This window comes from Salminus brasiliensis, chromosome 12, assembly GCF_030463535.1.
Source record: "Salminus brasiliensis chromosome 12, fSalBra1.hap2, whole genome shotgun sequence".
NCBI classification, from domain to species: Eukaryota; Metazoa; Chordata; class Actinopteri; order Characiformes; family Bryconidae; genus Salminus; species Salminus brasiliensis.
Genome location: NC_132889.1, coordinates 25837283 through 25854657, shown reverse-complemented (window position 1 = coordinate 25854657; position 17375 = coordinate 25837283). Strand labels below are relative to the sequence as shown.

Below are 17375 nucleotides of genomic sequence, written 5' to 3'. Positions count from 1 at the left end.
CCCTCTGCAGTCTGTACAGATGAAGCTGGTAACAAGAGGCATGCATGCTTTGGGACATGTTCGGTCCAGTTCCACAACAAGTTGAAGTCATGCAGTATTTGATACCTAGGAATTTAGCAAAGGCATTTTATATTGTCATAAAAATCTAAAATCTGCAAAACACAGTAAGTGTCTGTAAGTTACTCAGAAATACCCAGTTGTGTAGTTTACCCAAGGCTTTAGTTAGGTGCTTTACTGTCTATAACTCTAACTACAGATTTGCACAAACTGCCTGAGAAAATGTTCACAGACTGACAGACATGCATCTGTCTTTTTTTTTTTTTAAGATTTTATATTGCGTGACCTAGTCTGTTAAACTGATATGAAAAATGTCCTGCAAGTACAACAAGAAACACTGACACAGAATTGGGTAAATCATACAAGCAATTGGCTGTTACTCCTCACAAAAAGTTTTTATTCAAACTCAACACTTACTAGATCAAAGCCCATTAAATCAACCTTTTTGTAAAACTTTTATGATATACATGAACAAAAAAACTAGGAAATACAACTTCACAGACATAATTTAGCCTATGTGTACTTCATTTATTTTTAATAAAAATGAGGATGTACCTCCTGCAGTAGCCCAACTGAGAATAAGGAATAAATATAAAAAAATATAAAGATACTTCATTTCCCAATCATCTCCAAAAGGAAATCTATTTGCTAATGGATGTAGTCGTAGATTTGGTCATAAATGAATTTGTCCATCTGTTGCATTTATTATTTATTTATTTATTTATTTTTAATTATTATTATTATTTATCTTATTTAAGAGAAAGGCCTATCAGTGTGTGTGTGTATGTGTGTGCGGGAGGGAGAAATGACATCTTGGTGCATTTGCTGTCTTGCAACTTATCATGCCTAGTCACTATCAACTCATAACACAGGATACAAATAATTACAAATACTGTACATTCTAACAAGCACTAGTGTTAGCAGTTAGCAACTGTAAACATCTGCTGTAAAGGCTCAGAGTCCACTTGAAGAAGTGCAGTTCACATGAGGAGGCTTTCGGTTTAGGTGCTGCAGCATTGACAAAGTACTGTTATGGTAGGCCAGATCCATTTTTACAGTCTATACACTGCACTACATTGTCCGCCTTATGCAGCATAAAATGGCCCCACACTCACACACTGGTATCTTTATTTTCCACCATTGCCATAGAGAGCAAAATAAATCACGCCATCTTAAATCTTTGAAATGCACGTCAGTTATGAGAGTCTGTGTAAAACAATGAGACCGGAGCTGTGCAGCAGTCTGCAAGGCGGGAGTGATGCGATGGCGGAGACATGTCACGTTGGTGACATTAATTAAATGAAGCCTTGTACATATATCCTTGAATAAGCCTTGAATAATCGTTTCAGATCTTATTTATATAATTTAAAATGTTGTCAGGATTTCAAAATGAGAGTGGTGTCTGATGTGTCTTATGTGATCCAATACCTGGCAGAATAAGCTCATTCCCCCCGTATGCATCTTAAAGAGCCACGGGGTAGGGGCTCTGTGGGAGCTCTGATTGGTGATGTCACACTCTGAAAACAGGTGGGAATAAAACAATCCCACCGTAGTTGTGACTTTAGCGACATGCTGAGTTTGATTAAAAGGAAGTGCAAGCAAACCTGGATACACCAGTCAACTAAATGTGCCTGAGAACAGTAGAAAACACTCCTAGAACTATTCGACTTTGTGCTCTTAGATATGAGACTTTATCCTCTTAACATGTGTGATTAGAGCCTACGTAGATTGTTATCCTGCTAACCAGCTTCTCTATCGAGACTCCGAACAGTTTAACAGTTGTTGTCAGACTGACGGTTTAACATTCACTGAATGATCGATTAACAATTGCGAACAGTATTCACTTAGTTTATCACCCTGTGAGCAAACTGAACTTTGTATTTGTATATAGTTTTTCATTTCAGATTTGCTTTAAAATGATGCCGGATGAGATTGTGCGTAAGCCACATAACGTAGAACTTGCATTACCTGTGCTATTTGCTTAATGTAGTCTTTATTTTTTACTGAATCCAGCTTGTATCTATACGTTTAGTTTACAACTGGAAAAAAAACACTAACTATACGGACACCACTCATCTGCCCAGAAACTAAGAAAGTATTCAATAAACAAACAAATGTTTACAAAAAGGACTGAGATATAAATTAGTTGGACACAGCAGTGGAAAATGTAGGGACAGGAAAGAGTTAAGAGGGATCCACTTTGCTAAGCAGCATCATGCTGTAGCACTTAACACTACAAGGGACTCTGTGTTCAGAGGTGGAATGTTAACAGCAAGCTAATTCAATCAGAACTCAGCACTTACATGACTGTCACAAGATTAAGGCTAACCCTCCTGCAATTTAATTTAGCATGTTGGCAAAAATCCTTTGTTCTCTATCGCTGGCATTATAAAAAGCAAGTAATGTGAGCAGTGCGCCGACCCCACTTGGCCCTCTAAGAGGCTGGTTACATAGCATTACAGCATAAAACGAAAAGCTCAGGGCTGCGGTGGAGGATGAGGGCATAACAAACCAGGGATGACAACTTAGTCATTGCAGAGCTGACGGGGACAATTTTCACATCCAAGGAAATTCAGCGAATGCTTTTTAACACCTTATATTTCACTTGTATTTGTGCCATGGACAATCATTTTGACACCGTTTCGCTGTACAAGAGTACACGCTTTGAGGCCAATCAGAAGATGCTTCGCCTCACCTTTTTTCCTAAGCACTTGTGCGATAATCATATGCCACAAATGCAGCTCATGTTGTAAACTAGGGGTTCAAGCAGAATAGTTTAGCACCCATGAACTCTAGGCTTACTGTTCCGTTATTATTTGAAGACATTATTCAGTAGCTGCTTTAAAGTTAATATCAGACATGAAAACTCATGAGCACAAGAAAGTTACAAGTTCAGAAACCAATCTTCAGTAAGTAAGTGCCAGCAGGATTGTTCCAAGGAGTGATTTTTTGAGTTTATGAAAATTCTAAGGTGAACTTTAATACTTCAATACAATAAAAGTGGTAATTATGAGTTTAACAAATATGCAAATTCAAGTCATGTCCAAACCCAACATCTATTATAAATAAGCACAGTCTAAAAACAATGTTCATCCTTTGTGGTCTACTGGCTCTATAATGAAGCGCAGTGCTTGGTCCCTGACGGTTGCCACTTGCATTGTAATATTAAAATAGTATGGATGTTTTTATCCGTATTTAGTAGTGTTTATCAGATTCTTACCAGCTCAGATCGGATAAATTGGCACTGACGTTTCACAGTGGTTACAACATCTTCAAAAATCACTATTATTTTGTGACGAAAGCTTAATATTTGCTGGTTGTCTTGGTTGCTACAATGATCATTAACACACATTAACCTTTTTTAGCCACCTTTAGAAAGCTATTATAGAAAGAAATCAGAATATGAGGATATGAAACAAATTGCAAGGCTCATGAAACACAAATTATCTTTGTTCTGACTGGTCCATTAATATTAAATATTACACTCATATCTATGGGTTAGGTGAATGATGATGTTAGATGCTGCTGTGCTGTTTTTGGGTTAAAGAAGGAGTTTCTTTCTCAGAGTTGTGCAGACCCCGGCCTTAGAAATTCACCAAATCTACATACTGAAGTGTGGGTGCACATACATGCTAACAAAAAGGTTCATATCTAAGCAATTTCTGAAGAGGTCGTCTGTCTGAAGGGGGACGACAGAAAGTAAAAGCCTTTATTTGTGGCATGAACCGAACTGAGAACTGATTCCTGTGGACTGCTGATGTCCCTCAAATTCATGCTCACTGGCCTGGTTCCAGCCCAGGGACATCTCACTCTCGCCCACTTCCTCTCGCCACTTCTGCTATGGAACAATTTGTGGTTGTGGTGCGTATGCAAGTGCGCCTGTCAAGAGACGGGGAACCCTGCAAGTTATGGATGCGTTTGTGTCATTGGGGCATTTTGGCATTTGCTTCATCTTTGTCTATTTCAGCTCACAGTGCTGGGCGTAATGAATCATGGGTCTGGAGGAGGCTGTGCCTTCAAAGTGACTGCTGCAGCCCAGTCAGTGCCATGACTAGGCACTGACTGTAGAGTGGGCGTGCAGAAGCTCTTTTCTTTCCCCACATTAAAACTGGGCCTACATCTTATCTCCTGAGAAATGCAAAAACGTAAAGATTGCCGCTCTCAGATTTGACGTTTCTCTTTTGCTCTTTGGCTTCAAGCATCTTCCGTTTGTAACTCCACAGGTAACGGCATTCGGCTTAAAACCCAGACATATCCACTCAGCTCGATCCCCTCCACTTCTCTACCTGCGGCATTAAAAATCCAGTCTTTACTATAATGCCTCGTTATCCTTGACAAAATACGTCAGCCACACCAAATGAAATGTCACAGGTTAACGTCAATCTCGTTCGCTCCACATCACCCATCCACCCCCACTCCCTGCAGTTTTTCCAGCCAATGGTTCATGAGCAAAGAGGGGCAATGCAGGTCCTGTCTAAGCATTTCACTCTGAACAGAGCCAGGATGTGAATTCTAAATAGCACATTATTATAAAGCTTGCACTGTCGCCACCCTGCCTGTCTAAAAACACAAAGCCCTGAGCTTGACAGAAAACTATTCAAATTCTCTGAATACCTAAACTCAGGTATTCAATGTCAAAATGAACTAGCGTAGCATTTAATAATTACTGTACCTTCAGTATTCACCTTTACAACAAAAGGAAGGGGCTGGAGAAATGTGACAGTCATGTGATCAGTGTAATTGATGTGTTTATGTGGGCTATTGTACAGTGAGCAAAAAAAACATAATGTCAAAGCAAAAAGCAGAATTTATTGTTTTTATTTCTGTTCTTGTCCTTTAATAACATTATTTCTCACTAGACATAGTCTAAACAAACAGAAAAGTTATAGATTTATGTGAAGTTATTTATTCACAAACAAACATTTTGAGCAAGCAAACTTCTGAACAGTGATGACTTCACATTTTAGTCACTTTTTAGTGGTAATGAAACGAATCAATAATAAACTTAGTGCTCTGAATTGCACTGTAAATGTATATGCTTACTCAGAAACTACCCCAGTGCATCCAACAATAAAGGAAGAATCAATGTTTCTTACAGAACAGTAATGAAAAATATGGCAGCTCACAGAAAACTCCATATTCACATGCTGATCCTTTTTACTATTGCCAACAAGCACGAGTCGTAACTACTTTGGGAGCATACTTGCATGAGTTCAAGGCAGCTATGCCAAAGTTTCTGATTGCATCATTAACGAGGCCTTAGGAGGACAGGGAGAAAACTCTACACTATTCAGCCTTTGTTTTCGTACAGTACTCAGCTCCAACTGAGCTCCAACCAATCCTTTCTTTCTCTCACATACTGTAAACATATTAGGCCACATTCCAGGGTGCCCAGCGTGGCCCCCGGAGACTGTACCCTGTGAGAATGAGGTGGATTTACTCACCATATGACCAGGCCCGTGATCACGGCAGCCCATGTGATGCAACAGCCGTCGGGCCGCTTGGTCTCCTCGGCCTCCTCCCTGCGGCAGAAGCACAGGCAGCTCAAGTAAATGGCCAGCACCAGCAGGCTCAGGCCTAGGCCCACTGCTGCCACGCAGGCCAAGAAGATAAGAGACTGCAGACATAGGGAGAAAAACAAATGATATAGGTGATTGCAAAAGCAATAGTAGTAATAACAATAATAGTAGTTAATGATAAATTAATTACTATTAATAATAATATTAATAACAAAAGCATGACTTAACAATAATTGCACAATTTTTTTAAACAAAAAAAAATAATGAACTGAAAAAGCAAAGAAATTTGGGCGTGTGGATTTTTTACTTTTATTCTTTACAATTCGTCCACAAAAAGAGTAGATGTTTTACTATGAAACATCCCTGTGTTATAATTTCTAGAGAGGTCCTTTTTATGGGTCATTATAGATCAATTTTGGCATTTTAACAAATTTAAAGAAGTTGCATTTATGTAACAGTGGCAATGTAATTCTGTAATTACATTTAAATAATAATGTAAATAAGCTATATGAAAAAAAGTTTATCACAAGACATATAGTATGTATTGCAATATTTTACCCTGAGATATTTCATAAGCTGGACTACACAAATCGTGTTTTTCATTCATTTCAATCATTTTATGCAATATTTTAAGTATATTTCAACTCTGCATTCAATTAATTTTAACAGGACTAATTACATGCTTTACCATTTAAGAAACAAAGTTTGTATATTAAAATGTACTTAAGTATCGACAATATCCACATTATACCCAGAAAAGCTAATAGTGCCCATATTCGTCATGCTATGGATAAATTATAGGCATGTTGCCCACCCCTAGATGTAAATGCATAACTTCAAATTTCATATATTTAAGCGCAGAAGAGTTTTCAGAGTTAGGCAGCAGAAAGGTAAAAATGTGTCAGTGTTAATAACTGAGCATGAATGTACTGTGTGTACTACTACAAACTGGTCACATGTTAGGAACGCACACTATGAGACAGATTAAGCATACTGCTGAGGGAATGTGTATGTGCACGTGTATGTGTGTGTAGATCTGAACATAAGCATAGTTTTGCCTGGAAAAGTCATGAGTGGATAAGAAGAAAGCCTGCTGATGGCTGCAGGAGAGAGCCTGGGCATATCGCCATGGTAACCCACGTGGGTTTAGACTGGAAACTGGAAATGCTCAAATGGTCTCTTTGAAACGAATGTCATGTGATAAAAGCCGGCAGGGCAAGACAGGCCCTCCGGTCTTGTGACCCCTGTGTTACCACAGCCTGTAGCAGAGGTGTAGTAAAGGAGAATGGGTGAAGAGAATTGAGAGAACGAGCGAGCCAAAGCTCTGATTAGGGGCCTGCGGCCGCAGCACGACTGTCGCATAGACTGAAATGTAAAACGCTTCCCTGAGTTACTCTGTGAATAATACATCCTTTCTGAACAGCAGTCATTTTCAGACAGCTATGAAATCAACTAATGGGAGTCAATCACACCAGGCTCGTGCTATTAGAGCAGCAAATAGCAACTCTAATAGAGCAGCTCACGTTGTATAATAGAAACAACTAAGCTGACAGTGGAAATCCTGCACAGAGTCATTTGTGAAAGTGTTTGCCTTGGATTGTGCAGATAACATGCAAAAACTGTAATATTTTCACAGAATAATTGTTTACAAAATGAGATTTGTTTTAGATATGCATTAGTTGACTAAACACTGCATGTGTTTTTAGAATCAACTGCAGAAATATCTATTAATGCATGAAAGAAAAGCATTTCTACTTCACTGGCCTGTTGTCACAGTCTAATGTATGTTATTATGGTTTTCACTATTCAATACCAGATTATGTTTTTATGAATATTGCAAATGTTCACAAATTAGAAACACAAACAGAAGAAAAAAGAGCAAGTGATTCAACTGTGCAAATCAGTTCTATAATCAGTTGCTTACTTCAGGCAAGAATTGCTTCATTCATGTGGAAATGACATGCGTATTTGAATCATGTAAATTTTATTTCAGTGTGCAAAGATCCAATAATGTAAACTGTGACCAAAATCAGTTCAAGGCAATAAAGTTGGCTTAACAACTACAAAAAGACGTTTCACTGCACTAGGTAAGAGAGTTCAGCCCCAGAAAAAAAGGCAAAGAGTCACTTGGAGGACATCAATTATTTTAAGCAGATTTAGGTTTTCAGACACAGATTAAGCCTAGTCCTTAAGTAAACTTAACTGTTTGTGGCGATCCTCCACTGAAAATCTGCTTTGGTCTTTACAAGCTGTCCGCTGATCAGTCAGCAGAATTTTCATTTACAGTTATACCTGAATGTCATGCCAATATTGAACTTTCAATGATTTCCTTGAACTGTTCTTTTTTCTGGGCAAAATGTATTTAATAGAAAAAACATTTTAACTTTGAGAGGTTTTCTGAATTCATCACAGCGTTACAAATATACATACAGCAATTATCAATAGCCAGTAACACGTTCCTGTCGAAATTCTGGTTAGATATATGTCCACCATTCTCAGAATTGGCAGAGATTTAAATGTGATGCCTTTTCTGGAACAGACACCACATTTAAGCACAGTTCACATATTTTCGCTAGGTTGAGGATAAAACTTTGGAAAGGACATTCCAAAAGCTTAATATTTGCCTACTTTATCCATTGTACAACCACAGTAGGTGACACTGTCCTGTTGGAACACCATCTGTTTTTTAACCATCTAGATGATGATTTGAAGTTATGTTAATTCTGGGATTCCCTCCTTCTTTATAATGACATCCACTTTGTTCATTTTACCGGTTCACAAAAAGGCCCAAAGCATGTTTCTACCACCAGCATGCTTTACAGTTATACAGGGTTCTTGGGTTTAAGTGCCTCACCTTTACATTTCCAAACATCTTTGTCTTATCTGACCATAACATTTTCTTTCAGATGGTTTATTTTCCCATGTGGTCAAGTCAAGCTTGAAGGTATTGAATTTGGAGCAGAAGCTTCTTTCTTTTGTAATGCAAAAATTTAAATTAGGATTATTAATAATTAATTGTTACTCAAATAGGGGTTAGTTTTAACAGTCGCTACAGAGACAAAATCATAGGTGAAATTATACAAACACCATTGCTTAATTAATTGAGCCAAATGTTTTTCAACCTTAATGCATAAAAAATATCTGCATCAAAAATAAATATGATTACAAAATATTTTGTCATTGCTTTAGCATCACACCTAATCACACTGTGTGGAGGCTGCACTTTCACCTGGCAACTGGCTACTCACTTTGACTTGTATGCTTAAAAAAATGACTATTACTGTTTCTCAAACTTCAAATTAGCAAAACATGTGACTGTAAAATCTCACTTCATAAAAAAAATGGCTCATTGAAAAATCAGCCTTACGCAACCTTTCCCTTTGGACACCACACATAGCTGATTGGCCAAGAAATGTTTGCTGTCTAAAGCTTCTTTAGTTCTGCACTGGAGCTATGAGGCTAATTAAAAACTAATACTATTATATTGGCGTAATGAGCTAATAACGTAAAACATATTGCCCCCCCTATTAACTCAGCAGCCAGGTCCCTTAGCTTGCACTTTCAGACTATGCCAGTCTGTCACACTGTTGCAGGCAAAACCCCAGCATTCATGTGACTCATGGAAATGTTGTCTTTTTTGTTTTTTGCTGAGCTTGTTGAGGATGTTCAAAATTAATTTTGCATCATGTTTTTTTGGCAAGTTAGGAAACATCATAAGTATGATCTGCATCCTGTTCACAGTATCCACTGTTTAAGCTCATTCAGAGGCCTCATATTTGCTTGATAGAATTTTACTCATCACATCCTGTATGGCATCATAGCTCAGCTCATTTTGTGAGAAAAAAATTTAATGTATCGAGAGACGCTCCGCACTGATGTACTGCTGGTACTTCAAGTTAAAGAGCAGAGAATTAACTAGAGGTGCAAATAGATCTTTGCTAAAAAGCTATAAGCAGACAGATGCTGGAACGAGCAATCCAATCTGTACTAATGGAAGTGTGAGAGAGATGAAGTAACATTAAAGTTCCCATTTCAGAGGGCACGGTGTGGTCCTGTACAAAACAGAATGACTATGCTGCTACAGCTTTGACACTGGTGCTGAATGCCCTCATTCTGACAACTATATTTAGCCCGTTGTTATCAGCAGCCACGTTCACGTTGTCGGAAGACATGCTGCGTGTAAATCGCCATAAAGATGTGAAAATGCATAACCGAATAAAAGATAGAGATCTGAGATAAGGTGCAATAAAAATAGGGGCACAAACTACCTAAAAGAATGAATTAATGTATAAAGCCTTGGAACCTCGACTTCAGAAGAGTATCAAACATTCTGAATGTTAAAGCAAATGCCATGTTTACATAAGCCTTTTTGGCAAGCACTTCAGCAAATCATCTAAGAACTGAAGACAAGACAAGGTGAGAGCAGACTTCTAAATACACTACTAAATAAAATGACAGCATTTCTGGTCTCCTGCACTTTTAGAAAAAGGTACTGTAGACCAGGGCTGTCCAAAATTGGGAAAACTGATATTGCATATAGTGTTTTTCGGAAATATATTTAGCAATTTTAAAAAATACAGACATTTTCACTGCATTTCATCAGAAGTCAGTGATCCAACAGGTCATGATATTAATAATGCCCTCTGCGTATCCAACATTGGCACATTGCGATAACAATATTGTGCAGCCCTACCATTGAGATATATCTTTTGTATACCGATGTACAAACTATGTAAATTTGGGTCAAACAAATCGAATGAATGTGATACCCAAGATGCAAACCATCCGGGAAGACATTTCTGATGCATCAGGGATGCATCGATACCGCCTTTTCGGTTTCAATACCAATACCAGATTTTTACATATCTGCCAGTACCGATACGATACAAACTCTGATTTTAAATACTGGATAGATGGCTATAAATCCTGATATTTATTGTTCTATTTTTTATCCCAAATAAGATAGAATAAGCTTGAAAGAACAGCATTTGAGGTTGAGTAACTGCACATTTGAAAAGTTTCAGAGCTATGAAAAAATACAAATGATCATGATGCAGAAACACATGTAGATAGGGAAGCATAAGCTTGCTAAGCTTGGCCACACAGCGTTTTGTGCTTTTGGTTCTGGGCAGTGGTGGCTCAGTGGTTAGAGCGCCGGGCTATTGATAACAGGGTTGTGGGTTCGATTCCTGGGCTTGGCAAGCTGCCACTGTTGGGCCCTTGAGCAAGGCCCTTTACCCTCTCTGCTCCCTGGCCGCTGAAGTTGGCTGCCTACTGCTCCTAGTTCACTAGTGTGTGTGTGTGTTCACTACCACAGATTAAGGGTTAACAGGGTTAAATGTGGAGGACATATCATAGCACCTTTACCTTTTTAAAATGCACATTTCAGAACAGTGAAAAAAAAAATAGAAACTAAAAGTGCTTATGCAGTGCTTATGCAGCAGTTTCACCATTAAGTACACATCTCTATATAAAAAGGTATTAATTAACATTTATGTGTGGCCTTTAAACAAGCTGCTTTGGTTTCAGAACCAAAAAAACACTACATGGAAACAAAAAGTGCAAAAGTAAAAGTTCAAATGTTCAAATTAAATGTCTGTTTAATAATAAGAACTACTTATGACTGGCTTTTACAAGTTGTAAATGTTTGGTTTTATAACAAAGTATGCAATGTAAAAAAAAATAAATACAGGGCGCCAGTAAGCTTTATCGTATTGATGCTCTCTACTGACGATACTATACTGTCTATAAGTGCCAGTATCGGCGCTGACACAGATACTGTATTGGTATCAGTGCAACACTAATTTCTGCTATTTGAAGTTTGCTTCTTTTTGTTTAGAATGGGAACTTTGCTAATAAACACTGGGCTGTCACCAATCCCATCTCTGTAAATACATGCCCAAAAACATCTCACAGTGAACTGAAAGAACATCCAGGTCTTTATCCATTTCACACAGACAGGTCGATGTGGTCTCTAAATGACTCTAGTCTATAAAGACAAAAATACACATCTCCACTGCAATAGTGAGGTCAGATATTGATGTTAAATGAGAAGTCCTAGATCACAGACACCACTTAAGTCATAAGTCACAAGTCATCCCAAAGGTACACGATGAAGCTCCATCACTCCAGAGAGCACAGCTTCACTTTCACCAACCTACTGCAACCCAATACCCCTACTGCTGATGACTGGTACTGGACATGGTGACCTTAGGTTCACGTGGAGAGCGCCTCATTCTATTGCCAAAGCTTTATAAGAATATAAGCTGTGTGTGCACCTTAAAGTAGCTGAAATTATTCATCAGAAGGGGCGTCCACAAACGTTTGTACATACAGTGTATCTTCCCTCACTAAAAGTACTGAGGTTCCCTCACCCCAGTGAAATGCAGAATGAAACATTCATTTTAGTTGCCTAGATAGACAATTATCATAAGTAATAAACCAGACAAACAGTTGGTCCTTGAAGTAGAACTGAAAACATGCAGTAAAAGGTTAATAATAATAATAAAAACAGCATGCCCAATATCCCATGGGAGAGGCAACAAAAAGATTAGATCAGGTATAAAACTGCGAAAGGAGGGTAAAATCAACATGGTTTCTGTGTGAGATATTGCTAGGGCTTGTTTTGCTCTCTAATTTATCCTTTTTCAAGCAAATCAGATAAATCTGACCTTGAGCGCAAGCTGTAAAACAATCTATAGAGCAAGAATGGAGAAACAAAAACACAAACAGACCTGGGGAACACAGCCTTCATATCTAATAAGTCTCAGACAAGCCTCCATCTGTACATCCTGTGCACCCATTAAACATGAGTAACAACCACAAGTCCAAGATATCCAAGGTGAAGTGGCAGGAAATGTCTAAGCCACTACAACTGGAATCAAGAGAGATAAGAGTCTTGGTCAAAGATGTGAGATAGAAAGGAGCTAAAGCCTTAGGATTTCTCTCAGCGCTCCAGTGCTGATGTAGGAGCTATTTTCCGCTCTGAACATGGTGTTAACAGCACTTACACACTTTTACGGCTCCTTAAAAATACCCCTTCCCTTCCTGGTCCATTTAAGGACTACTAGACATGGCTACTAGGGATGCTACAGTATATTGTACTGTGTCATTGCATGGCAGTGTTTCATTTGTATTGACGTAATAAAACTAGAGAGGTTAAATTGTGGTTATTGTGTTTGGCTTTTTTAGCAATTGTGAAACAATACATCATGTTTATTTCCATCATATAAACAAACCATCTAAACAGGCAACAAACCACTTTAGCACTATGGCAAATGGTTATTTGCTTTAAATATGATCTACACCCAATGAAAACCTTAACATACTTAATAATATGGATATTTGATCTTGATTTAAACAATATTGGGAGTATAACAACTAAACACAAGTTAGGACAACCTATGCCCAAATTGTTGGTATTTCCCTATGATAAAAGAGAGATTATATGATAAGAGAGCTTGCCAGGCCTTGTTGTAGCAAAGCAAACCCAAATCAAGACATTTCCACCACCATGCTTCACAGTTGGTATGAGTTCTTGGGCCCAAATGCTGTGTTTGGTTTGCGCCAAACATGTCTTCTTTTACTGTGTCCAAATAATACTTTAGATTTGCCTGTCCAGAAGTTCTGGTCTTTGTCTAGATGTTCTCTATCAGCTTTGGCCTAATGTGTTTTGTCATGTGAAGCATGCAAGGGTTTCCTCCTTTCAAACCTTCCGTTAATAAATCAAACATAGTCTCTTTCTTATGGTAGATTCTGTACTTTGCCATCAACTGGTCCAAAGAGCTACCTGTAGGTCTTGTGATGACGTCTTAGGATCGCTGGAGACATCTTTACTTCTTGTAGTCTGCTCTTGAGCTGAACTTACCAGAATGGCGTGACCTGTGGTTTCACTTGTAATTTATTGTCCAGACAGTGGAAAGGCTGATTTCTAACTGAATGTCAATTTAACAATCAAGAGCAAACCAGACTGAATGGGTTTAAATGAAAATCCTCTCTAACCATGTTTGAATCATTTGCAGCTGATGTGGTGCACCAGATTCTAATTGTAGCCATTTTATTTAATAATCTGCAATTAATTGAACTGCATTAAACGCATTTCCTATGTTTTGAGTCATATTACCTCCATCTCTTTATATTGTTCAAAGATCAAATGTTTAAATCTAATGTTCCTTTTTCAGAGGACTGTGGATCATATATTACGTCATATATTATGGTTATGCATTGTCTAGATATAATCACTGTCAGCACTAAAACACTGTGAATCCTTTTTTTAAAGGTATGCAGTTTTTAAATGTTTGTAATAGGCTGAATTTATTAAACAAATGAAAATTTAAGGTGCATCTTCCGCAACTTCTCATTTTTGCTATATCGAATAAGGTATAAAATCAAGACACCACCATACTTTATCTAGTTGAGTTTTGGATGCTGTAATTCATCACCCCCCTAAAGGCTGCTGTACAAAACCTCTGCCACACCTATCAAAACAACACACAGAGCTACATAAAGCATTCAGACAAGCAGAAACCATCTACAGTAAAAGCATAACCAGGAAGAAAAGCACGCCAGGAGAAATGGCTCGCGGACATACATGACACTGGCTGTTCTGCTGGTAATACAGCATAATTCTGAAATCACATTTGCAAGTCTTCCCCTCAGGTTTCACTAGACGCCGCTCAATGGCCGCTCACAGCAGACACTAATTACTTAGTGCCACTGCACAGAACGGCAGGCTTTCATGTCTGCTTTAAGTTTTCAAATCCTGTTTGACAGACTTTCATCAATCTTTACTGGATGTTCTAGTCTGTGAAACGACCTCAGATGCTACGGAAACCTGATTCGCGTGCCATCGTATCTGTGCGTCTGCATTGGGGTTGTGAAGGCAGCCTGGGTGCAGGGGGGAGACAAGGTGTATTAGGCCATGCTTGGGTCAAATACAAAAAACTGATGCAGCTGTACGAACAGCCCTCCATAAACAACCAGAGTATGATTGTAAAAAATGTTCCAGGGCAGGGCAAAATGTAATATAAGCAAAATAAAAAGATAACTAGATGGGAGCGTACCATCAAATTGGGTAGTCTACTTTACATCTGTCTCCCATATACAATATAAATGTGCCCTCAAATGTGCAGTGCCCTTAAGGTTCACCTGCGGGCCTTACATGGGTTTGAGAAGTACTTCTGAAAGGCACTTTTTTAAACGTCTAGAGAAGGTCTAAGAAAAATATATCTGCAGAAGGAAATGTCCAATTTTCTAACACATCTCCCATATTAGAGGTAGCTAGCTAGCACCTAGCACTAGAGATACATCCATACAAAGTAGGCTCCCCATGTGTAGGCCTATGCTAAAAGCAAGGACGTCTTCTCAAACCCTGGATACTAGTAATAACTAAACTTTTGTGTTTCTGGCCTATAGGTCCCAACCATACCGTGCTCGTTTTGGACCATTTATATATATATTTGAAAGAATGTGTTTATATGGAAAGCTGAGAGAGACTGAACTGTGGGATGCTGCTGCCCAAGTGATGCCTAACGATGGGAAGGGATATCTACTCGTTGCCCTTTCTCTATGGCAGTCCAAATATGACCTACAAATATGATTTTGGTCCTGTTCTGATACTTTGTAGACCACAAAATAACCACACCAGTACCTCTGAAATGTGTCCCGTCTTTGTACTTCGACAAAACGCCGTAAATAGCCAGCTAGCTAGCAGTAATTTGACGAGAAGTGTGCTGAGGTGAGGTGTGCGGCGCCTTGCAGCGGCACTGAGGTAAAAGTAGAGAGTAGTGAGTCAGTCACGCGCCCTCTCGAGACGCAGCTGAAAGTAGAGCACTGACCTGCTGGTAGTCCACTTCCCCCGGCTTGAAGCTACTGTCCACCGGCTGGAAATTAAAATTAAAGTGTGGGAAACTGTGAAGCCAGTAAGTCCACCACGGGGCTATGTAGTCTTGCCGCGCGGATGATGCCATCCTGCGATAAGCCCCGACCGAGTCGTCCGAGCACTCCGCGCGCGCTCCAACTTTTCAAACAAGTGTAAATACAGCGGCGGTCCACAGCGTCCTACAGCCGGTCAAGTAGTGCTACGTGGTCAGTTAAAGCGACGAGCAGGACAAGTCCACACGAAAGCGTTCCCTTTCGTCCGGCTCGCTTAAAAGTAGACATAGCAGTGTGGCTACGTCCCTATTCCCATGTCGGAGTGCGCTCCTTGAAGAGCACTCGCGAACTCCGCTCCGCACTTAACGGCTGATCATGGCGCGCCTGCGCACTGGAGCAAGGCCGTCCGGAGGGAAGCCTGATAACTCTCATCGTTTTCGACAAGTTGTAGGAAACACAGAGCGGGTAGCAGTGAGTGAGAGGGTACTGGTAGAGACAGAGATTATTCTATTCAGGTCACGTTAAATCTCCAATGATCCACGGTATTAGGCCGTATCAAACCCCAACCAAGGGGCTGGGCTGTCTCACAGATAGGGAGGTTTGATTGCTAAAGAGGCTTAAAAACAGCCTCTGGGTATATTATTAAAGAGCAGGGTGTGCTGCGTGCATTTATAATGTATGCACATAAATATACTCATCTTTTCAAAATACCAGTTAAAAATCAGTCATACTTCATTTCAAATCAATCTACTCCTTGTCCAGGCAAGCCACGCCACCCTGTATTTGCACAGCAGTATGCCAGCATTAAAAGATGTGATTATTAGGGATATCCACATTTTTATATGCTGTAGACGAAAGGCAGTTTTATATCTTTGCTACCTCCTGAGAAGGTATCTGACTGGATCTGGCTTAACCCCTTAACATCCCAGGACTTATTACACACTAAGGTGACTTATTCAGTAACTATTCTAATAACTATTCTTTGGTAGTAGAAGTTTGTAATATCATGTAAAGGTGCATATATTTGTCACTGTACTATGTACAGCGAAATGTGTCCTCTGCATTTTACCCACCTGTGGTAGTCAACACACACACACTCTGAGCGGTGGGCAGCAAACTCCAGCACCCGGGGGGAGCAGAGAAAGGGTGAAGGGCCTTGCTCAATGGCCCAACAGTGGCAGCTTGCCCAGCCCGGGTATCAAACCTGCAACAATGTCATCAATAGCCCGGAGCTCTAACCGCTGAGCCTCCGGGCTGTCTAGTCTCTGCTAGTTATGAGAATACTAGTTTCTGTATGAACCAGGCCTCATGACTGTGGCTTGTCCTGTGCCGGTGCGAGACGAAGCGACACTCAGGGGAAGAATACAGGGCCCCGTAGGCTAAAAATAGGCTAAAATCTGACCATCTTTCTCCATCTTTCTCTCCAGAGCTAACCTGGAGCTGACCACACCTCAGAAGGGAAAAGGAACAGTAATACTAGAGTAAGCCAAACCTGGGGGAGTGAGGTGGGTCAAGGCTAAAAGCTAACCCGGCTAAAACGTCGTCAACTTTCTAACTGCACATCACGCTCAGAGGACACAATATGAGGACAGCAATACTATCCAGCAATACGGTGAGACTCAGGAATAATGACATTTTGTGTTTTATTACAGTGTTAAATCTATGTTGCTTCTGTGAGCCGTCGCCGGTGCCGTAAACCAGCCAGTTAAAGCAGATTATTATTTTTATTACGAGCCCAAAACAAAAGGAAACCCAGCATGTTTCATTCTTAGGCAAATTAACAGGGTTGTAAATTGGCTTGTGTCATCATATCCGAGCATTTTTTTGCCCCAACCACAGTTGCAAACTTACTATTTATGCATTATGCATCCAATAGCAATTATTCTGCAAATATATGTATATTTTTTGGAGTGCAGTAACTTTTAT

The 17375-nt window shown here is 39.5% G+C and overlaps 1 protein-coding gene across 2 annotated transcripts in view; it reads right to left on the bottom strand.

Annotated features, from left to right (window-relative positions):
• ttyh2l (tweety homolog 2, like) overlaps nt 1-15800 on the bottom strand; it is a 53809-nt gene extending 38009 nt beyond the window's left edge. For both annotated transcript variants that reach the window (XR_011980687.1, XM_072693579.1), the window contains exons 1-2: nt 15413-15800; nt 5502-5674 (exon numbers count right to left, since the gene is read on the bottom strand). Coding sequence is in view for 1 of the 2 variants with exons in the window: in XM_072693579.1 (XP_072549680.1) it covers nt 5502-5674; nt 15413-15544 (305 nt within the window). In the remaining variant the exon portion in view is untranslated. The remainder of the gene's footprint in view (nt 1-5501; nt 5675-15412) is intronic.
• Between the last annotated feature and the right edge of the window lie 1575 nt (nt 15801-17375).